The sequence below is a fragment of the Chaetodon auriga genome, chromosome 19 (assembly GCF_051107435.1).
Source record: "Chaetodon auriga isolate fChaAug3 chromosome 19, fChaAug3.hap1, whole genome shotgun sequence".
NCBI lineage: Eukaryota > Metazoa > Chordata > Actinopteri > Chaetodontiformes > Chaetodontidae > Chaetodon > Chaetodon auriga.
The window spans coordinates 15,571,779-15,594,939 of NC_135092.1; the positions used below are offsets into that span (position 1 = coordinate 15,571,779).

Genomic DNA, 23,161 nt, shown 5'->3' on the forward strand with positions numbered 1-23,161 from the left:
CACCTCCACCCAGCTTCACTGGGAATCCCTCCCCAGTGCTGAGTGGGCTCAGTCTTAATGGGCAGCTGTGTCGAGGTGATGGAGCAGCAGCCGTCTGGGCTGCTGTCAAATTAGCCGCTGGCTGTGCGATAACAATGTGAATGGAAATTTGGCCTGGGAACTTCTCTACAAAGCGGTCCTGAGGCCTGCTGAGCCAGCCAACGCTGAGCATGAAATATTCAAACTGTTAATGGGGTGAATACATAAGCATGGGTGAAATATGCCATGTGCCAGTTTGTGCACCATCCACATGATTTAAGCATATACGTACTTCCAAAAAATACTGATATGTACATATTAATGTGGGTTGTGTCTTTGTATTGGGTGTTATAAAATTATTTATTTACTTATAGAGAAGTGCGTGCTCCAGCAGGAGATCGTGGTATTCATTAATAATATGCAAAGTCAGGCATAATAGACATAATGGGTGTATTTATATCCAGTGTAGGACCCACTATCTGGTTTAAAGAATCAAATGATGTGGATGGTTGAACAAATCTGGAAACAAAGTCATCACATTATGTTTGTGTTTGACCACTCATCCCTATAAGAACAAGAAAAAAACACCACAGAGCAAGAAAATGGACCCGGAGGCACAGAACAGTGTTTTCAGACTGGATTTTTCCTTTATGTTTCACGTTACTTTAAATAATGTTTCTCACAGCAGTTGCATGTGCAACATGTTCATATTTAAGGCGTGGGGAGGTTTGAGCGTGCTGTGTTTGTTGTTGTCTTCTTAGGTCCCTGCCCCGAAGACGGTTTGCTGGGATGCATGTTTACTCCAAGTACGCAACCTCCTGACTGGTGTTCGCTGGACAAACAAAGAAGGGAGCCATGTTGTTTCCAGGGGGTTATTTGGATTCTTGCTCAACAGGCTGCTTCACTCAGTAAGTGTGTGTGTGTGATAGACAGAGGGAGACAGAGACTGCGTTCCTGGAAATGCCATTCCATTGGTCAAAGCACCATAGCAACATAGTTCCACCTATGACAAGGGAGCAGCCAGCGGTTTTGACGGAGCGATGTGAAGCAGAAAGCTTCACGGGGTGGGGGCAGCGCTCAGGGAGGCGCTGGGGTGGAGGAAAAGTCTGGGGTCTGTTTTGGCCCGAGGCTCCAAACTCAAATTGAGATTCCACCACACGTACAACCTGTTGTGTTGATCCATGAAATGCACCCTCTGTCTCAGCTGAAGGAGAAGCTCGGTCCTCCTGGTTTGTGCCCGTTTATACTTCCTTGAGTTTTAAAAATTGCTTTAATCCCTTCAAAAAGAACCACTGTAGTTATGTATGTACTTATCCAAATTCTATTATGTTGGAAAAAAATAACCTGACAGTAAAAAGACTAGAAGAAGGATGCCTTCAGCTGCAGTACGGTTTCCTGCGGCTCCATACATAATGCACTTCAGAGCAACATGAACTCTAAGTAGAAACTACAGTAAGACTACAAACAAAACAAAGACTTGGCCTCTCTGTATGAAGTCGTGCTCATGTTGTACATCAAAACAACACCCACCACTTCCCCTATCACAAGACATGGGGCCCGGACCCCAGTCAGGCCCTCATTTCCTGTCACCTCTGTGCTGCTGAAGCTCTAATAAAGCCCTAAAGTGAAACACTAATATGTTAAAAATGTGATTAAGACTGATAAACTCTACCATATGGGACGCAGCCAAAAAAAAAAAAAGAAAAACACCAGATGACACTGTGAGAAAATATATGCACAGTTTATTGATAGATGCAAATAGGTGAGGCACACACAAAATAATTCAAATCAACCATGTATTAGTCGTGAGCTCTGACCGTGTTTGTCGGTCAGCCGTGGACAGAAACCTGCATGCAGGCTGTGAAATTCTCTCTTCTGTGGACTTTATTAAGAAATTCCTCGCCGGAGATAAAATTCCCATAACTTGTTTTCTCTGCAGCCTACGTGAGACACAAGAGGCCAAAACACAAGACAGGCCCAGCTGCTGCTGCGCCAGGAAATAACTCAATAATCTACATATGAAAATAAACAGAAGTTCCAGTGACTACTACAGGATAACAAATTATATCATAAATATTTTTTAACTGCTGCTCATATTCATGGCTTTTAAAGACCTGCTCGGGCTCATCTACAAATTACTGTACAAAACCGCTTCTAGAACATTCTGTGAAAGGCCAGTTTCACAAAGGACGAATGATCAGTCATATTTACATTTGGCTTCTGCGTCACTGTAACGTATACAAAGAACAAAAGGCACTGAGACAAATGTCAAAACATTTAAATACGTACTGAAAGTAAGCTGAGGGGAGACCTGGGCATCCAGTCGTTCTGTCCGTCCAGTTACGTTTGTGTCAGACAGCACGGCTCATGATTAACCAAAACTAAGTCTTAATTATGCAACGCTGTCTTAACAAAGATTGTGACATGACGGCACACTGAAGGAAGTCTGTGCTGCTGTGGTTCCCAACCTTTACCCTCAAGGGACTCCTTTTCTAGTACAGAACAAGTGATTAACTGTCCAATTAACTTGAATAGTGAACTCAATAACTGCAGGAAGTTTGTGTAAAATGCGCAATTTGAGATTTCCTGTGACTATTGCATCAGATGCGTTTTCCTGATATCTGTATTATGTAATTTTTACTCCTAATAGGCTTCTTTATTTTGATAAATTCAGTGTTTTCTTCACTCTGACACTTGACCGCCGTTCTATTAGCTCATCGGTTGTTTTAAAAGAATACTTTTCTAATGCAGGACGAAATCTTAAATGATAATCTAAACTTTAAAAAATGCCAATTTTAATTTAAGTTTCCTTCTCAGAAATGAATGAAATGCTGAGATTTAGCCCCCCCCACCCCTCAGGTTGGGAACCAGTGGTTTACACAGTATACAGCATGTGCCCATGAATGAACGTGACGGAAAAAGGTGCAACAGTGTAAGTCTGCTAGTGACCTCATACTTCTATTCAAATATCAAACAAATGAAAAGTTAGCTGCACACTGACGTAGATGCGACACGGCATTACTTTGCAAAGCTGGCTGACGCAGAGTAAGGTTATGGATTATTAGCCTGCTGTCAGTGAGTAAAATGTCTTAATTTTTAATAAATACACATAATACAGTGTCAAACGTGAAACTTTGGTAAGTGTATTACAGGATTAAGAATACTGTCCATTATTCTTCCTTTTTTTTTTTAACCAATGTATTTATCAGCACAAAGTGATGCTAGTCTGCGGGTGATGCGAGTGATTTTGTCCATATGTCTGTGACTGTTACGAGAACATCTAAAAACTTTTCACAGGTTATGTCTTTGCAGGTCGACAGTCTGTTGCAGGATACTGACAGTGGACGGGTTGATGCGCGGCTCTCATGCATGTAGCAGTAGCGCAAACAGGTGGGTCGGTTCACAGTATCTCCAGAGGATCACGCTGTCTGGATCAATCTATAGTGTCCAGACGTCAACTTTGTCGGTCTTTCTCATACACACATTCACGAATTCCTTCAGATCCACTCACACGTTTTTAACCCTCAAGTGAGGCGTCACTTTAGCGAGTAGAGCAGTTCGGCAGTATGGCAGAGAGACAGAGGGTGAGCCGAGGAAAAGTACTGACAGCACAGCCAGTCCTCCAGCTCCGCGTTCCTCTCGGGCTCCAGCGAACGCTCGGCAAACTTCATCATCAGCAGGGCCCGTTTCACATCCAGCCAGTTGAGGAGGCCCTCGTGCCGGGATCCGCCCATAAAGCCTCCGTCCTGTCCGTGTCTCTCCCACTGCTGCTCCATCAAGTCCTTCCTGGGCCCCCAGAGCAGGCTCTGCAGTATGCGCTTGGCCTCCTGGATGTGGATGCGTTTGATGGGGTCAGGCTGGAGCAGGAGCTGGGCCAGCCGCTGGAGGCCGGCGGAGTAAAGGGACACGGAGGGGATGGGAGGCAAGTCCTCACAGCGGTAGTCTTGTTCCTTCAGAGCTGGACTCACCTCGAACGGGTTGGGTTGGTGCAGCAGTTCATAGATCAAGATGCCCGTCTGGAACTCGTCAAATTTACGGTACTGGGCCGCTGAGACGATCTCAGGCGCCAGTCTGGCGTGGTCACGCTTGATGCGAGGATCCACAGTGGTTAAGCCGGCATCCTCGGAGGAGCGACGCTTGGCCTTGGCAAAGTTGCTGATGAGGAGCCGAGGAAGGTGGCGCTGAATGTCAACACCACCTGAGCCGTTACTGGTGTTGTTGTCAGCGGTGGTCTGTTGGGAGAACTGGGAGGGCCTGCGGTGATGAGGCACCAGCAAAAGGTTTTCAAGGCAGAGGTCGCGGTGCGTGACCCCGTGCTCCTTCAAGTGCTCCAGGCCATTGCAGAGCTGCAGGAGGAGGAAACAGATGCGGCGCTCGTAGACCTCTGGCTGCGTTTTATGGAACGCATCCCACTCCCGAACGAAGTCAGCTGCCGTCTGCTGAGGGATCTCCGACGTGATGACCACCACTCGCTCTCGGTCTGCCTGCTGGCCAGGCGCAGACGTGGAGGGCTGAGGCAGCGAAGAGGCGGGTGTGGTGGGCAGAGAGACCTCGTCAGAAGGCAGCATGCTCTGGGGAACACAAGCGAGAAAGTGGCCACAGTCCTGCTGGAGGTTGAAGTGGGGAGGCATGCTCTGCTGCACCGACAGACTGTAGAGATGGCCCTGCTTGGCCTCCATGGATGGACTCTTGCAGATCTGGAGCAGCATAAACACAAAGGACAGTGGGAGGAAGGAAAGAAGTGAAGGAGAAGAAAGCGACAGCGGGGGGAGAGAAGAATTCCACACACAGGGAGACGGGAAGGGAGTGGAGCCAAGAAACATAAGAAAGGAATTCTTGTTAGTGAGGTTTCAAGGTCAACGCCAATTCAGTTCCTGCTCTCATTCAAGTGAAATCAGTGTCTTTGATGCAGATTTAAACCCAATCCTCAACTGAAAGCTTTTAAAAAAAAAGAAGTGTTTCTAAGCCATTAGTAGATGCCAGGACTGAACTACTGTTTAAACTACTACAGCCCCTCAGTGCCTGAATTTTCCCACAGCTTGCAAGAGAATGACAAGCGTCTCTGAATAAAAGCTTCCATCCCAAATCTGAAAGTCTTCTGTTAAATTTCAGTATGTTCTCGTTGTGTGTTGGGGTCAGATTTACAAATATAATCTCTTCTTTGTGATTTAACAGGACTAAAATCTACTTTCATGGGGTTCAGCTGGTATTAGTTCTGAATATGAACTCAAAGTTTTCATGCTAATAGTCTCATACTACGTAGTGTGTACTGTCTGGTGTGTGAGTGTGTGTGGCCTTGACAACAGGGGTTTGTCTGACTGTAAATCCTGCCTGGAATGTAAAGATTAATTGGGCCTAGAGATATTAAGCAAGACTGCGGGCAGCCATGCCGTGGCACAACACATACTGTACAAACAGCCTCTGCTTTGTACAGCACTAATGACTTTGAGACAAAGGTCAACGAGACTGAATACACACCCTACTTCCTGATTGTTTACAGCTCATGCCCTGAAGGTTTGTGCCGTAGCGGGGCCATCCCATCTTTAGCCAAAGAACAAACAAGACCACCCAATTTTAATCCACTCTTTCTGTCCTCAAACTGTCAAATCCCTGCTTAGAAGATCAACCCACTGTGCAAATTTTTCCTTAAACAGCAGCGAAGATGATATTAAGTGAGCTGCGAGTTGCTCTCTGCACAACAACCTCTGAGTGGAGAAAAACATCTGTACATTACAAAAACATCTTCTTCACAACAACCACCAGCCAAACACAGAACCCACAGCTGTTTACAGTCCTGTATTTGTCTTCCATACTCAGTGTTCAAAGTCAAGGAAATCATCATAATGTTCAAACCTTGTAAAAATTAAACATTTAAAATGTATGAGGTGATGATGATCCAAACAGGCAGAGCTGTGTTTCTCTTGAGCATTAAAGTTATAATCCTTAATATTTTCATCAAGTCAAATCCTGTTCTCCATATTTCCATCCAGTGTTTTTACATTTCCATAATTACCTTCTATACATTCGTTTTCCCTGTCAGTGGCGGAGTCCGCCAGTCATGCGTGGAATTTAAATTGTCTTCCTACGCATGAGACAGAAACAATGCATCCAAGCATGTAACCATAGCTGGTTTTAATTTATCTCATTCATATAAACTGTTATTATTCACTCTTCTAACGTTGTATCAGAGCTGTATTTGTATTTCTGACAAAATATTTGCTGCCCTCAGAATTCTGGGATCTTTAGTATCACACAGGACTTTCCACCATTAACCACCAAGGCTGAAATATTAAGGATTATAATGGTAAGGTGTTCTGAAAGTGAACATAACAAACACATATTTAACAAATCTAACAAAACTTAATTAATCAAAATTAGGCTGGGGTTTAGGATTACCTTAACAGCGTAGGAGTTGCTGGGGTCTGAGGCACAGGCAGCAGAGTAGTACACAGCATCCCCAGCATTGCAGCTCGGCTTGTTAGAGGTGAGCCTGAACAGAGACCAGTTGCTCTCCTCAAACCGAAGTGGGTTCTTCTGGGAGCGAGTGAAGTGATCCTCACATTTTAGAGCCAAGCGCCGCAGAGACTCGGCGTACAGGCCTCCCAGCTTGGAGTAAACTCCCTCCCTGCTGTCTATGTTACTCAGAAGGGTCTGGAGCTGCAGGCTGGAGCCCAGATTTGGTGCCAGACCCGGTTCTGAGGCTGAGAAGGGAACGCTGAGTTGGGGGGAAGAGGAGCAGGTGATGCTGCTCCGGCAGTGGACACCCAGACGCCCCTGAGTTTTCAGCGGTTCATCTAGAGTCCGGGACCTGGAGGACCGGCCTAGCAGGGCGTGGCAACGCTCTAGAGACTCGTTGGAAGAGAAGAGGGGTCGCGGGTCAACAGGGCTGGACGGTAAACTGGACCGGGAGCTGACATCAGCCGGTCGACACACGTTGCTCTCCGAGCCAGTGAATGGAAGGCGTGGGTAGGCTCGGACGAAGGGTTTTCCATTGGCGCCATCGGGAGCCGACACGGTGCGGTTGACCATTTTTTTCTCCGGGAGTGGAGGCGGCTGGTTACCGAAGCTGTTAAAGGAGGGCGGGTGAGGAGACCCTGGAGCTGAGGCCACGGGACTTCTGGTGAACGGAGAGGAACAAGACATCCGTGTAGCATCCCGAGAACCTAAGAGGAAAAACAACAACATCATCAGAACAACAGTCAATCACTGAAAATGAAAGTAAGCATCACGGCATGATCAAGATCATACATCAACACGAGGAACAAACTTCTTCACGCAAGTGAATCAACCGTACTAAGAGGAACAAAATTACTCGAGCTGACAGTGAATACAAATATTACAAACCTTGTAAAACAAACACAAACTTCACTTTTCAGTAAGATACGCATATTGTTAAAGGAACAGTTCAGCATTTTCGGGAATGACATGCTTATTTGTTTTTTTTGCTGAGAGTTTTATTAGAGGATTGGTATCACTCACACGTCTGTACACCAATTATGAAGCTACAAGCAGCAGCCAGACATCTTATCTCTACCTGTACACAAATACAGGTAGAGATAAAGACCTTTTTCTGGATTCACACGTCTTGTTTCTCTGTGCCCTTGTAGGTTAATTTCCTGTAACCTCACAGTACTCACAGATTTACGTATTCCTGGGTGGCAGCTGTGAATGTGATTTATTTACTACACCCCTTCTGTCACTGCCGACTGCTTCGCCTTAGTACAAACACATACCTCGCTTCCTCAAAAGAACTGGAAGTTTCCACGATCCGGGATTCAAGCTGACACTCAAAACATCTTCTTCAATTATCATCCATTTGTCAATTAAAGACTTAAAGCTGGAACTTGACATTACGCTAGAGGAGACAGATACTGGGATAATTGTGCAGCGCAGTCTTCAATAACTGCTCCACTGAAGGGGAAGACCGTAAAGAAAAAAAAGTACTCTGTAGGATGTAGCCAAGCCCTTTTTCCCTCGTTATCAAAGTCCATAATTATCTCTTCTAACAACATTGCCCAGGAAGTTACAGCAATTACAAGCGTCTGAGCGCCACAGAGGTTTAAAGCTGATATGCGGAGGATGACATTAATTTCTACACTAAAGACACACGCCACTCACTCTGAATCACGTCTCAGGTTTGATGATTATAGAAATCTTGAACTGCGTCATGATCATGATCACACGGTCAAAACAAACTGAATATGTGCACTTGACGAAAGAGGAAGAGAGGAGATAAGATGACAGACTGCAGCTGTAAAACCTTCCAGCGCTCCCTTTCCTCTTCTCACTGCTGTTGCACAGTTTCCCTCTGGACAAAGTGCATCTTCATAGTTAAACAGTGTCTGAACAGCAAGATGACTAACATGCACCCAAATGCATATAAACTAAAACATCCCGTAAAAGCTGTGGAACACATGTCTAACCCGCTCAATAATCTACAAACTCTCTGCTTTATCAGATACTGTATCAGACAGATATGATCCTTGGACTCCCTGTGCATGTTTCTGTTGGAGCAAAAGGATCTGCACCACTCAGATATTCAAATAAATCCCTTTAACCAGGCCAAAATCTGAGTGTGCGAGGTTTCTTACCGGTGTCAGCAGTCAGGTTGTCAGTGGAGGCAGCGGGTATGCTGAGACTGCCCAGGCCCCGCAGAGATGACGTTGGGCTCTCGACCGACCCTTGTTGGCTGCAGCGGTCAAGCTCCATGTTGCTGCCACTCATCTTACTGCACACTCTAATGGAGAAGACAACAGACAAAGGGTAAGTCAACATAGCGGGGCAAACAAGATAGAAACAAACACCATATTTTGTGTACATTTGCATCTGCATTGCTGCCCGTCTCAGCTTTACCAAAACATCCCGACCAAGTGCAGCGTCTGTAGGTTCTGCAGAAATACAGTATTTTCTTTTCGTGCACCAGTTTAAAAATGTGGAAGCGCTCCACTTCCCCCTGAAGTCTCTTTATCTGCAATATGTACTACTAACAAGTCCACGTGACAGAGCACATTGTTTCTTTTTAAATGACGAACGTGTACCGTCAGGAGTAGTTTCACTTCCCCGTTACAGAGGAACACTTCTGGATTCAGTGCTGATTTATGACTGCACCAAACCAGCCTCACTAAGGAACGACAAAGAAGAAAATCATCTCATGACATGCTTGGAGTCTGTCAGATGTGGCAGTTATGCTCATTTCTAATACTGGCTCGCCTTCTTGAAGACAGTTAACTGCTTCAAGTATTATATTTCCTGTCAAAACTGAGCCTCAAAGTGAGATTCTTTAACTTTAGTAGATTTTAGTACCAATTTTACACATCAAAGTCTGTTAAAAGGTCTCGGGGAGCGTGAGTGCATACGTGAAAAGCTTGCGTATAAAGCTTTTTGTGGCTGCACAGGGAGCTGCACAAAGTCTGATGAATTATCTTAAGTGATGCCACTTGAGGAAGTGTCAGCCGGGGATGAAGGCCTGAGTGAGAGCGAGTGCAGCAGGACCGCAAGCAGGAAACGCCTAGAGCACACAGCATATCTGAGCTAAAATAGCGAGGGTCATCGAGACAGGAAACCGACTCCTTTAATGCAACATGTAACCGCAGTTTGCTATCATGAGCCACCGTTACCCATTGCACATACAAGACCAAGTAAATGTGCAGCAGCAACAGAGCAGCCTCATGGCCTCGGGGTTAAGGCGCTAACCATGAACTTCTCGGTTTGCATCCAGCTGGGGGCCTTTCTCGCATGTCACTTCCCATCTCTCTCTCACCTCCTTTTCCTGTCATCTCTCTACTATAGGCTATAAATAAAGGCACCGGCAAAACCTCTGAGTGCACTGATTTGAGAACAGCTCACTTTTCATTTCTAAGAGGAAGATTGTGAGATTATTTCTTATCGTTTACGAGAAAGAAGCTTTGCATTCCTCTCGTTCAGTTTGCCTGACGACCATGATGGCCACTTATAATACCACTGAAAACCGTGCATGAGCAGACTTCCTAATCAAGGTGGCCAATTAGGCTGAGTGACAGCCTTTCACGTGTCTCATTATACCCGTTAATGGCTCAGAGAAGCAGGATCCAATCCCATCCCTTCATCTCTCCTTCCTCTCTTCCATCACGACTCTCCTATGCATTTATCTGCCGGCCCCTGACTTCAATTCCACCATAAATCAGCAGAACAAACAGACGAGGAGGAGAAAAGGAGAGGTGCACCGGGGGGAGACAAAGGGTTAGGTATTCTCTGTGGGCAGTTAGCTAAAGGATCCGCTATCGTTTTACACACAAAAGACCGGTGATGAAAGGCAGTGGAAATGCTGAAGCAGAGGAGAAATGGTAATGGGTGCAGGGATTATGAGTGTATGCGCATGTGTGCGCCTGTGCATGTCTCACTCCACATCTCTCAGATTTGTATCCAAAACATGAGATTTTCCTTGGTGAAAGAATGTCACTGCTTATGTCCTGCGGGAGGATGTGCATGGATGAATGAGCCTTCTGAGCAAGGGCATGTAAAAAGACCTTGGCTCTGATTAGGACTGCATGTAGGGATATGCAAGCGTTTAAGGGCTGCAACTAACAAGTATTATCGAAATTGCCCAAAATGTGAAAAATACCCTCCACGATTTCCAGGAGCTCAAGGTGATGCCTGCAAATTATAGTTTTTGTCTACATAACAGTTCAAAACCCCAAAATATTCAGCTTATTGGCAGCATATTCTAACGTTTAACGAGAAGCTGGCACCATCAAATGTTTGGCATTTATGCTTTAAACAATCACAGATCAACTCATCACTTAATTAGCTATTCATTTCAGCACTACAAGCCCCGTGCTAGCACTCAGTCTCATGTCATGACGCACAAAAGCACCACGCATCAGGATTTGATCGCTCTGCTTGGAATGCCCAGTTTTAGCCAAAACATCTATTAATAAACATCTTAATTGTTTACTTCCTCAGAATTGATTTAGCTGCTTCCTTTGCTAAAAAAAAAAAAAAAAAAAAGTCCATGTCGTGATCAACCATGATTTGTGTGCCGCAATCAGCCGGGCAACGACAGCAGCCCAGATTTAGAATGTAAACAATCACGCCACAGTGAGAAACCCACCGGATCTGTTGACCCCGACATGTGCGTGGTATTAATAAAGCTGTGTGAGAGGAGCTGGGGCAGCTTTTAAAAAGGGATCAGATTGGGGTTACAGCTAACTAGCTACAGAGAGCAGTGTGACAGCGCAAGAGGAGACCCTGCAGTGTTGTTGTTGTTGTTGTTGTTACGGCTCAGGTTTGCACTGCTTTCACTTGCTGACTCTTATTCAGAGCCTTCGCTGTCATAAATAAATCAAATGCGAGGCAAGGTGCTGTAGGTCCATTTGTTACATGCAAACACACATTTCCTTTGCTATTCTATGTTCTGACAATTGGTGAATGAAATGAAATACTGGAACCGGATAACGCACTCCCAGCGTGTCAATGTTGACATATAATTCAGGGTTTTGTTCACATGAGGTGGAGTTCGGTATGCTCACTCAGATTGTACTCAGGTGTGGGTGCGATCATGAACACCTGTGCAGTGTAATGCAACCCCCTTCAGCAGCCATGCAAGAACACAACCTTCAACAAGCTTTTTTTTTTTTTTTTCATGAGAGACGACTTTAAACTGCTGGGTTATATAAACAGTGTTAATTGCTCCTCTGTTATAGTTGAACACATAGTTTCCTGCATGCAACCTCTGTATGTTACAACGTAGTGCAGAGAAGAATGGCATGCATTGTTTTTCGCATGATTACAGGATAGTTACCATGGCTATACAGCCATATAAACCATGGGTCTGAAACAAGGATCCATTGATGTTAGACACCAATCCGTCTTATCTTTTGCAAACTCCTCCAGCCTTGCCTTGTTATCTTATGCTGTCAGCTATCTCCGTCCTTTATTCATTACAAGCCACTCTCACTTGTTTGCACCACATTGCATAAAGTAACACACTTCAGTTTCACTTCTCACCATCCTCATCTTACAACTGTTTTAATCTTACCAACATGATAAGCTCAAATAAAAGAATAAGTAGGCAGAAAAAAGACTAGAAGAAGAGCAAAAGGCATGGTTTGGAAGAGGGAGGAAATAAAAGATTGAGCAAAAAGTTTAACACATACCATCCGTCACTGCGCCACTCAAAGCCTCATGTGAATTTGGATGACCGAGCACCTGACAGAGGTGTGAAAAGGAGCCAAACAGGCCTGTGCTTACCTCCGAAGCCTCTGTGCTTTATCACAATCTTCCTGAAACACACTCAAACCGCGACCATTTCCCTGCGTGAACGAGAACATCGCCACTTCCTGTCACAACACCAACGATAGATGTGTCATCATTTCTGGTGTCTCACTGAGGACGCGCATGAGAAAAAAAATGCCGTCAGGTGCCTACCTCATGCTGGAGAGGCAGAGGTCCTTGTCGGGCTGGCGGGCGCAAAATGCCCCTAGATCAGACCGGTGGCTCTCTAAAGCCCCGCCATGTGTAGTAACACAACCCTGGCTCCACACGAGTCATACGTGTATTTAAAGTCTCTCTCTGCCGGAGACGCAGCATCATCCGTTAGATGCTCAAAATTAAAGCACTCATATCTCATATATAGCATTTACTCATTGACCTAGTAGCTCACTTTAGAGCAGCTTTAGGTCTGTCAGGCGGCAACAAGATGCTATCTGCTCTGCTGCACAGAGGGGATCAGGATGGATCTGTGGAGGGAGGGGCAGCACATCTTGGAACGATGGTTTGCAGAGCAAAAGGCAATTCAAACCCAAGTCTAACTCAGTGGACTTAAATCCACACGGCTGATCTATAAATTCTGCTTCTATTGGTGGCAACCAACTGCCAGACTGGGGACAGTTTGGGAGTTGCTGGGGGCAACAATCTGTTCACTGAAGCCCCTCCCTCACTGACCAGTTGACACGCCTTCCAGCGTTCAAGGGTACTTCCTCACAAACTCATGCATGACATAGGCACAAGCACAAGCACACACACGTCTTAGGCTGACCCTCCACATGATTATGGAGGTTGTCCAGTGAGGAGGAATAAAAGAGGGAAACTTTGGTGTTTTCCACCGTGATCAAAGGCTCCGGGAGGCAGATTTTTCTAACCATCTGTGGCTTTTAAATGATTCAGCAGATCAAAACGCTGCTTCACAGGGTGCATGTGTGCATTTGCATTGTGAATGTTTTCCATTCATTCCACACACAAGATTCCTTTTTCTGACAGAAATAAATCTTTCCATTAAAATTTGATGCAAGCTTTCGATTCCCTGCAGAACTCTGTCACTGAGTTTCGAGGTCATGCCTGGTGACCAGGGACACTTGTTGATTAAAAACACACTAAACCCGATGATAAGCTTGGAGCACGAGAAAGCCACAACTGTCGCCGGTTGGCTTGAGGCGTGTTCCCACATGTGTCTCAACAAGGTGTATTTTTATCAGCGCAGAATGTCGGCAATGTCATAACAGCAGAGATAGGTCCTTACTAGAATTACCACGAACATAAGGGCTCTTGAAATGTGATCGGCAATCCGTGTTTTTGAAGGAAAAACATTCCCACTCAGCTTTTGCTGACTCCAGCAGCTCAAGATGGTAGAACATCTGTTTCTTTTGAGGAAGTCATCATGACGTCTCAGACAATGCAAAGTTTATTTTGAGGAGATCATTTGATGCTTTAATAACTGCAACACAAGGCTCTGTTTCTGCTCTGGGTAGCTGACTCAGACAGCGGAGTGTATTCTTGGCCTCGTGCAGACTCAGGTTAAAGCATGTGTGCAAATGTTACTGCTAATAAATGGCTGTGTTGGCGAGGAGCCCCGCATAGGTCACAACAGTCTGAGCCTCGAATAAAGGTGAACATTTATCATTCTGCACATCCTGCAAGTGAGTTAAATGCTGTTACTAAGCTTTAAAAACAGCCGGGACGTGCATTTCAGCAGCAACCTGTGAGCATCGAGAATTTAAAGCACAATTATGCCCACGGTGCAAATATGCATTTTCTTTCCCCAAAGATGCATCTGAACGCCTGCTAAGGGCAGCTTTGTCAATATCAATGGAACAAGGCCTGTTTTTTTTCTGTTCTGTCTATTGTGCTGCAGCCAAAACAAATTTACAGCAACATGACAAAGCAGAGGACTATTTAACAGACCCATTTTGTGTGTTAATTAGAATTGAAAAAGTCACACTACTGGCATGAATAGAACAAGGCATGCATTGAGGAATATGCCGGAACAGTTTGAATGATCACAAGGCGCTAGAATGAAGGCTGATTCAAGGCCGAATAATGATGCTATGAAAGGAGAAGGCACAGTAAGATGCACACAGATGACTGCAGTCACATGCATGTATGTGCTCATATGCACAGTCACAGGCAAGATGTTCCATAAGCAGCACCAACACTACCTATATATATCACTATGTGGTCCCGTGAGAGAGCAAAACACATTAATGCATTTAAGTGCATGTTCTAAGTGCTAAATTATGGAAAATAATGAAACCTCGCAGTCTCATGGCTGAATTACAGTCCCATTAATTCTCATGCAAGTTTCAGGTAGGAGACTGAAGGACAGGCACGCAAATATGTGCTGTAATGGCAGTTTAAGTTTGATAAATGCAGAGCATTCATCTGACAGCAAGTGTATAGCATGCCAGTGTTTAATTAAACCTCTATTTTTCTTTTCCAGAGCTGCCTTATAGCAAACAATATTTAAGACCGACCCCTCCTTGAGGTGGCTGCTGTATTCACTGTGCTTTGCAAATATTTAGCACAAAGGGTACTATGAGAAATTTATAATAGGCCATTTGTTGGAGATTACATGAGAACAGATAAAAGATGTTGCACCGCTGAATCTTCTCAGCTGCACTAAACAACACAAAAAACATAGCATGAAAAACATAGCATGTGGACTCTGAGGAAACACTCATCACCTACGTCCGTTCTCGAGAGAACATTCTTGTCATTCTGTGGTCATGGCTTCCCAGATGTTAAGTACTGCTCACTTTTTATTGTTTCATGTTGTAAACTGAATATCTTGACTACTTGTGTCTATTTGTCAAACTGACTAAGCAATGTTATGGCCTCACACTGCATTTTGTCATTACTTCTGACATTTCACCGATTAACTCACCAAGATTAATCAGTAATGAATGACATCTATTAAATATAGTCCTACCCTGATGCAGTGCTAGTGTTCAATCCTATTTGACAGGTAATAATTTAATGTGCAAATGCCTAACAAAAAGTTCTTTGTTCTTCTTACCTGTGCAGTTTCTTAGGTGGGGGAGGTGGTGGATTGGGTTCATTGTTGGCAGCTCCCTTCCCTGCTGCCAGCAGCTCTGATGAGCTGCCATGCAACGGTTGCCTGGCCGGCATGCTCCCGTTATGCTTGGCCTCCTCCTCTGCACCGGTGCCCTCAGTCTCCCCCTGACAGGCACCATTGTTGGGGGCAGCCGGGGGGGCCGTGCCTGGCTCTGTCATCGGAGGGGGGCTGCTGTGGGCCATCCCGTCACTGGCCTCCTTCCAGACAGCGGCACCATTGACCAAGCTTGTCACCCGAGAGGTTGTCCCTGGGTTAGCGGCCAGTTTTTTCTTCTCCCCCTCTTTCCGCTCTCTCTCCTCCTCCTCCTCTTCTTCCTCAATACGACAGTTCCAGCCAGGACTGTGGTGGTGGGGCTTGTGCCGGCGTTCGGGCACTGCTGGGCTGTGGTTCTCTGTATGCACCTTGAAGTGGCCCTCTCGAGCAGAGACGAGGAAAAGCATGGGGAGTTCAGGGAGAGGGACGGGAGACGAAATGGATGGTGAGAGGCTGGAGGTGCCCAATCTGGGGAGATCAGGAAGAGGGACTGGAGAAGACATGGACGGTGAGAGGCTAGAGGTGCCCAGTTTAGGGGAACGGATGGTCCTTTTCGGGGGAATTGGCGGGCTAGACTGAGGCTTGGGGTGAAGGGCTGGGGCAAGGCTGGCTTCTGAGGTCAAAGAAGGTGCGCTGTGGCTGGGGCTGGGGCTGGGGCTGGGCCAGCGGAAGGCCGGGGTGCTGGGGTCTTTACGTGCTGTCGGGCTGAAGTGGCATTGGGTGCTGATGGCTGAATCTGGACTGCTCAGGTAGAAAGTCCTGTTGTTCTCCTCTGTGTGAGTGGCCATTACAGTAATGGTGGCCCGTTGATTCTCTCCTGAAAGCTCAACCTCAGAGCACTGGGACGAGTTCTTACTCTGGATGGGTGACTCAGGATGGGATTGCACCCCATTTCCTTGCGGCCTGCGCTTTTTCTTGGTGCTCTCGGCATAAATGGGCTCTGAGTCTGGCTGTCCATTGGGAGAGTTGGGAGCTGACTGTGAGCTACCCATGGCCGGTAGGCTGTGGGGGCTCCCTGACCTAACTTGCGTTCCTCCCACCCCCTCTGCCCCAGGAAGTGAATCTGTACTGCTACGATAAGAACAAGAGGAGTCTGACAGGCTGGTCTGTTTAGTCAGGACAGGCGGCGAGTGGAGGGACGGTGGGGGATTGTGGCTTGTGGTGTCCACATTTAAGGCTATTGTGGGGGAAGTGCTGGATGTCTTAGTTGTAACAGTAGCTGTACTCCCACTGCTGATACCATTGCTTTGAACTGTGGCAGGACTGGAAGGGACAATATCCACAGATAAAGGTATATCCACAGATGCCTGCTGGGACTCTTGACAGTTTGCCCTGGTAGTCACACCAATTCCATTAAAAGTGCTCTTGGTTCTAGTGGTGGTTGTATTCTGCTGCCTACAAGTGTCTCCATTGGCATTCTTCTTTAAACTCTGAGAACCTCTACCCTCCTCCTGGGTGACAAAGATATTGCTGATGATCATGGAGTCTTTAGGCAGGATGTTGGGGGATAAGGAACCCAGAGAGAAGCAGTTGTTGTAGTCCATCTTGGCTTCAGGACTCTGGAGGACCGCCTCTCTATGGGCCTTGTTGCAGCCGTTACTGTCAATGTAAAGAGACGAAAGGTCCAGGAGCTTCTTCAGACCCAAACGCTCAACTGGGCTCTTTGTGTTCTCCTGTCACACATAAACATGAGCACACATTAAGACACATCATTCTGGAAAGCAATAAACTCTATGGTTTGTTACAGGAAATAGACATTTAAGAGAATCACCTGCTCTACGTTCATGTTGACATCAGTCACCGACTCGCTGGTGTCAAGGCTCATCATAGTGGGTTTGACAGCGATGGTTGGCTTGCTGTAGGGCGAAGGCGATGTTACTCCAGCTTCTTCATCACCTCCCGGGCTGCTCTTCAAACAAGCGGTTGGCACACTGCCACCCAGGCTGCCGACAGTCTTGTGGTGCGCACTAAGTGGGTGGAAGCAGTTCTTACAAGAGCCGGGTTTCCACACGTGTTCTGCAAAGTCGCTGCACGCTGACATCTTTGGTTCGCTAAATTAGGTTTGGTCAGAAGTGGCTGTTGAGGGATCTCGCAGATACAGGATGAACTGTCATGGCTGGCCCACAGAGGGTGGCAACGTCACAGGATGGTGATCACAAGGCAGCATGTAGAAGAGAAAGAAAGAGGAATGAGGCACATTATTAAGAGAATCATAATGTCTAAATAATCACTTTTTGCCCACAGGTTGTTTGTAATCCCATGTGTCTTTATGGCTAAGAAAAACTGCTTGTATTACATATGAACTGTGACCTAACTAAAAATATAATTCATCCCATCATTTCCTCTACCAAACATTCAGAGCATCAAACTGTTTCAGAAGCCAATCCGACACACTGGATTAGCATTGGTCCAGATACTGACCATATTAAGCAGCTCAGGTCTGACTCAAGACACCTGAAATTTTAGCCAAAAGAAAAAAAAAACAGAGAAAGTAAGTAAAAAAAAAAGTTCAAACACCTCCTCAAAAGTGTTCAGAAAGTGATGAGGGAGTCTTGGCTGACGGGTGTCTCTAAGCTCATTGAAGACCTCCGTTAGGACTTAAGTGTCATCTGTGGATGTAACCGAAGAAGACCTGCTGTCTGCTGTGATACTTGTTCCCATGGCCTCCTAAATTAGAGGGTATGTGGTTTCTGTTCAACCAAAGGGCCTGCCGGTGTGAGCACTGCAACATAAAAGCCCTCCAGAGTCCTCTGCAGCCCCCGACATGCTAGAAGAAGACGGAGGAGCCTCAAGCATCCCGGAGGTCGGAATGTCAGGAATGTCTAAAGGCGCAAGTCTCACCAGGGTGAATCTCACACCCACGACAACCTCCCTTCCCCCTTCCACACAAACCTCCCACTCCACATGTGTGTCCTCCTCGTCTCACAAACAAACAGACCCACACACACACACACCTCCCTCCTCTCCCTCTGTGTGTCCTGTTTAACTGGACTAACAGTGAGAGGATCAACACCGTTTCAGAGAGATCATTTGTTTCCTTGCATCTGGGTGTCCCTCTTTATGCTCTTTACACAGCTTTAACTGCCTCTCAACAAGGTGATGCAATGACACAAGACGACATTAGACCACAGTCTTGACTCATTATCCAGGAAAAACAAAACAGAGGAGACGGGAAGATGGACGTTTACCGCCCTAAGACAATGAAAAGGGGGCATGTGCACTCAGGTAGCCTAAATATTAGTGTTATATTAGACATTCTTTTAGCCACAGCGATTGCTTATTTGACTCTACACGTGTCTATTAATGAAAAAATACCAGAGCAAAAGATAAGGAATGCTTGAGACGTGTTAAGACTACTTCTAATTCATGTCTCCAGTGTTGCAAACCATGCGATCTACTAATCCTATAGGAATGAAGAGTTTTCCTGTTATAGAGATAATGCGTGTTTACATTTTTCTTTGTTCTGTCTGACTCAGTTTGGGCAGGAAAGCAGCCACTGGCTCACTGTTTGTTTAACCGTTCCTGCGACAACAGAGGAAACGGAGCCTTGCCTAACATTTGACGGTATTGTGCTTGACTCATATGAAGCGATGACTGACTGGAGACACACATCATTAGGCTACTAGGCCTGCTGCTTCAGAGGACTGCCAGTCAAGAACATATCTGGGGGGGGGGGGGTTTGTGGGACAACTGAGCAATAACAACACATAGACAGGCAGAGTAGGTTAAGACCAAAGTGACTGGGACCCTTAAGCAGAAGTGGACATGTGCAAGGTTCAGTTTCATTTCCTGTGTTCCATCTGTTTTTTTGACACACATCTCAAACTGCACCTCAGTTTTGGTGTATTCCACCTCTTGTTTACATGTTCAGCCCTGCTTGTTTGAACAGAGATAGACCCCGCTGTCTACATTCCCCACACCTTCTCAAGCTCAAGGTCCAATATTTCTCACTTACAAAAACACACACGGCACAACCGCCAGACTATGAAAAATATCTCATGAAGAGGCTGGATAAATGCAAAGGGAAATGACGTGTGGGTAGAAGTTAGTCTCATGTTGAATTTACAGTTTTTGGGTCACCTAATTAAGACATTATGAACCTTGAAATCACAAGCCACATGTCCCTATGACCTCTGCACACCCACTTCACATCACACACAGTCGCCTGGCCACTAGATGTCTCAAAAAGCAAATTTAGTTTTGCTGAGATGTTTAACACCCTAATCTGAGGGATTCTGAACACGATGCTCTAAGTCTGAAAGTCAAACTTGCACACAAATTTCCCCTTGAAAAACACAAAACTGGGCGTTTGCTTTGAGGTAAGAGGATGTAGTAGACTGGAGAATGCAGTCAGGCTGCAGTGTTAGACAGGAACTGTTTAAACAGCCCACAGATATGACCAGGAGGACTAATGGAGGTAAAGGTTGGAGGGCTTATCAACACTGTCTCAATCCTCCTGCAGCAACATGCAAGCAAGCAGCTCCTGCACACACGTCTGAACCAAACACGCGCGGACGCACACATGCGCGCTGGTCTTAATGAAGTAGCCTGTAGGTCATGTGATGGTTATTATTCCAGATTTACCTCAACATAAACTCACTGCATTACTCTGCTGTCTGACTCTACAGCTGTGCCATGTAGAAGAAAAATAAATGCGCATGTGCTTAAATGAATGAGACGCCCGCAGAATAACGAGCTCTGTCATTCATAATCAAAATAATTAGACAAGCCACAGTCCACGTAACGGTCTGATAACCGGGTCACATCAGTGTGTAGTCACCCACTTTGAATACAAATTCTTTTACGAGCAACATTTGTCACGCCTGCCGCACTCACACAGCCCATTCATTCAGACGGGGGGCGCAACCTGTTTTCTCGATACTCGGGAGGAATTTCCGCCAAAAAAAAACGTGTCAACTTCTGACAAAACGCCTCAAAACTTCCACCTTTAGACGATTTCAATGTTTAACAAGCGCCTGTTTGAACACACGCTCGACACAGCTGCGCACTCCACGTGTTTCGATTGGAGCGTCCGGTTTTTAAGAGGAGGTAAATGAGAAATTGGACAAACGTTTGTGTCGCCTGGAGTTTGCTTTACGGGGGTTATTAAGGCAAAAATTTAAAAATAATCCTTTGTCCTCTTGCACTGTGGGAAAAACACATTTTCTTTACCTGCATTTATATAACATACATACCAAATTTAACTAACAACTTGGCTCAACCTATACCGCTGCATCAACAGAATAGGTGCGTAAAGGCGACAGACACAACGCACCGACGCTCAACTAGCCAAGGTTAACTGGTGAATATTGATTGAACGCTTACCTGCTCGGACTTTCTCTGCCCTGGCAACACAAGAGCTCTCCAAAATACAATAATAAAAAAAAATAATCAGCCGTATCCTCCCTGCTCGTCTGATTCCCACAGGAGCAGATATCCGTCTGTCTTCACCTATTCCACATGCGACAGGTTAATTAGCCAGGAGACTGTGTGCTGCTGCAGGCTGGTTTCGGCTCCAGCCGCCGGGCATGCTCCTACTGCTCCTGCTGCTCCTGCTGTTGCACTGTGCAGAGGTGGAGTGGTGAGGCGGAGCAGGAGTCCTCTGCAGCAGCGTGGGGAGCAGCACAAGGAGGTGGGAGGAGCTCCACACCAACCATGCAGTCTGGCCAGCGGCCACACTCACAGATTCCCATTTCATTCTTTTGTCCTATGAGCTGTCACAAGGACTTTTTTTTTTTTTTTTTTGTAAATACACAACCCAGCTTTCAGCATGTCATTTAACTTGCAGAAAATTCCACATTATTTATTTATCTACTTGCAAGTGCTGTGAAGTTACAAAGGATGCCAGGTCTCACATAAAGCAAACACTTCTTTGGTTAAAAAACCACACTGGGCTGTGCAGGTTTATTCTGCAAGCAATCAGTCAGAAGCCCTTTGATGTGGGGAAGGTGGACGCATACAAGCTTCCCCGGGTTTTGCTGCCCCTCTCCCTCCTGCTACTCCCTCAGCGGCTCCTGCTTCTGTTCATCATGGCTGGGGTGACAGAGTGATAGAAAAACACTGGCACTGTTACTGAGCCAGGCTGGACCCCTGCTGGTTTCCATTACAGGCAGCAAAAGGAGAAGCAAAGCTCACAGAGTGACAAACACAGTCAGCCGCTGTGTTGGATGAAGGCAGTCATCCGTGGAGATTAACCTTTTTATCTGAGCACCTCCTCTTATGTCTTACTGAGAAGTAACACTGGAACAAGGTATTATCCGTCGGCTTTTTGACTCATTTAAACAGGAGAGGCTGAAACACCTTCACAATCTGCTGTGTTTTGTGTCTGTTTTGCTCCTTTCAGGCAGCTCCTTTTGGTTTTCTTTAGTTCCTGATAAGGAGGCCAAAAAGACAGGCCCTGAAGAGATGGATAATTGCAGATCCTTTAAAAAACCCAGCACTAGATCTGAAATCCCTCAAATCAAGTAGCCTTTCCCTCCGCTCCGAGGATCCCATTGCTCTGGTCTGCTTCCTGTGAAAGCACACATCCATGAATATGAATCGATTGGACACAGAACCCACCAGTTTCCTGAACCTCATGTGAGGATTTATAGCAGAGCTGAGACAATCAGCATAAGTGGCACAGCAGAGACTGGATCCAGGAGAAGTGATATCTTTTACAAGACCACCTGTTGAATTTGGAAAGGGTCACAATCCTCTCAAGAGGATTAAGAGTTTGTTGCAATGCATCTATTTTTGGCAGTAGAGCATGTAATAATTCTGCTAATGGGGTAATTCAAAGAGCTTGTGCCTTGCAGAAAAATATTGGAGGACGTTTGCGAAGCTTCGAGACACATTCTGCTGTTCAGACTCGGCCCGTGCACTCAGGCCATGATGCAATTCGCAAATTATTATTTAATCTTACAGTAAACTCATGCAGGAAGTGGCGCAGCCTGTTCTTGTATTGATGTGTTTTTGTGCTAAGAATCTTATTTACTGTGTGTGGTGTCACAGGCAGGGCTGTCATATAAAACTGTTTCCCAAGACACGTCGAGATAAATCTTCCATCACCAGCCGAGATTTTAGTGCTGAGATGTTGTGGGAAGGTTCAAATTAGAGGAGCACAGCGGGGGGGCGGAATTGCTTAAGGATGCTGCAGAATCAGAAGACTTTTTCCCACATTTTCTTCAGCGGAAATGACAGTGAGGAAAATCACAACGGTGATTTAGACACAAAAAGAGAACGCTTGATTCTTCTTTGATTCCCACCAAACCCGCTTCCGCGTAATATCTATAAATTATTACAGATAACTCAAAGACGCCATTAGTCTGCATGTTTTGCACGCCACATACACTTCACAGTCCCTGCTTGCATGAGGCTGAAGTTGTCAGGCTGTGTGCAGTGCGTCCCCATAAAGCATTTGGAGTTGCTCATCTTTTATAACGCTCCCTTAAATTATGAAGGGAATCAGATACACTTAATGTTAATGTGGCCGGCTCTGCCACACTATGCGCACTGATGAATTAGCAGTTTGCTGACATGCTGCAGAGTGCAGTGAGTTTGTATGCGAGAAAAGGAGGGAGAGAGGATGGGTCAGAGGCAACCTCTCCGCACACTGCAACACGAGGATGCTGCTGGACGAGAGCCAATCATACGCTGCCCAGCCGCAGGTGCGACGCCAGGATGCTGAAATATGAGCGGCGCTTTGACAACTCTGCATGATGTATGTTGTTTGCATCTCGGCAGATGCCCCTTCCCTTCTCCACCATGACGGCTATCACACAAGTATAGAAGAGGTCAATG

At 45.9% G+C, this 23,161-nt stretch overlaps 1 protein-coding gene across 1 annotated transcript; it reads right to left on the minus strand.

Moving 5' to 3' along the window:
* Window positions 1-1,743: 1,743 nt before the first annotated feature.
* On the minus strand, window positions 1,744-20,924 carry prag1 (PEAK1 related, kinase-activating pseudokinase 1). Its single transcript, XM_076758524.1, has 6 exons — window positions 20,705-20,924; window positions 17,151-17,495; window positions 15,287-17,052; window positions 8,610-8,755; window positions 6,415-7,181; window positions 1,744-4,715 (listed from the first exon to the last, which is right to left on the minus strand). Exons 2-6 carry the CDS (start codon window positions 17,418-17,420, stop codon window positions 3,555-3,557), a joined length of 4,110 nt encoding a protein of 1,369 aa, XP_076614639.1. The 5' UTR covers window positions 17,421-17,495; window positions 20,705-20,924; the 3' UTR covers window positions 1,744-3,554.
* Window positions 20,925-23,161: the final 2,237 nt, after the last annotated feature.

What these genes read in the sequence shown, in the direction of transcription:
- prag1 (XM_076758524.1), bottom strand. Translation starts at nt 17,420, where the DNA reads ATGTCAGCGTGCAGCGACTTTGCAGAACACGTGTGGAAACCCGGCTCT. An exon ending in TCAACATGAACGTAGAGCAG is followed by an intron (nt 17,053 to 17,150) that starts GTGATTCTCTTA and finishes TATGTGTGACAG; the next exon opens with GAGAACACAAAGAGCCCAGT. An exon ending in GCAACTCCTACGCTGTTAAG is followed by an intron (nt 4,716 to 6,414) that starts GTAATCCTAAAC and finishes ATGCTGCTCCAG; the next exon opens with ATCTGCAAGAGTCCATCCAT.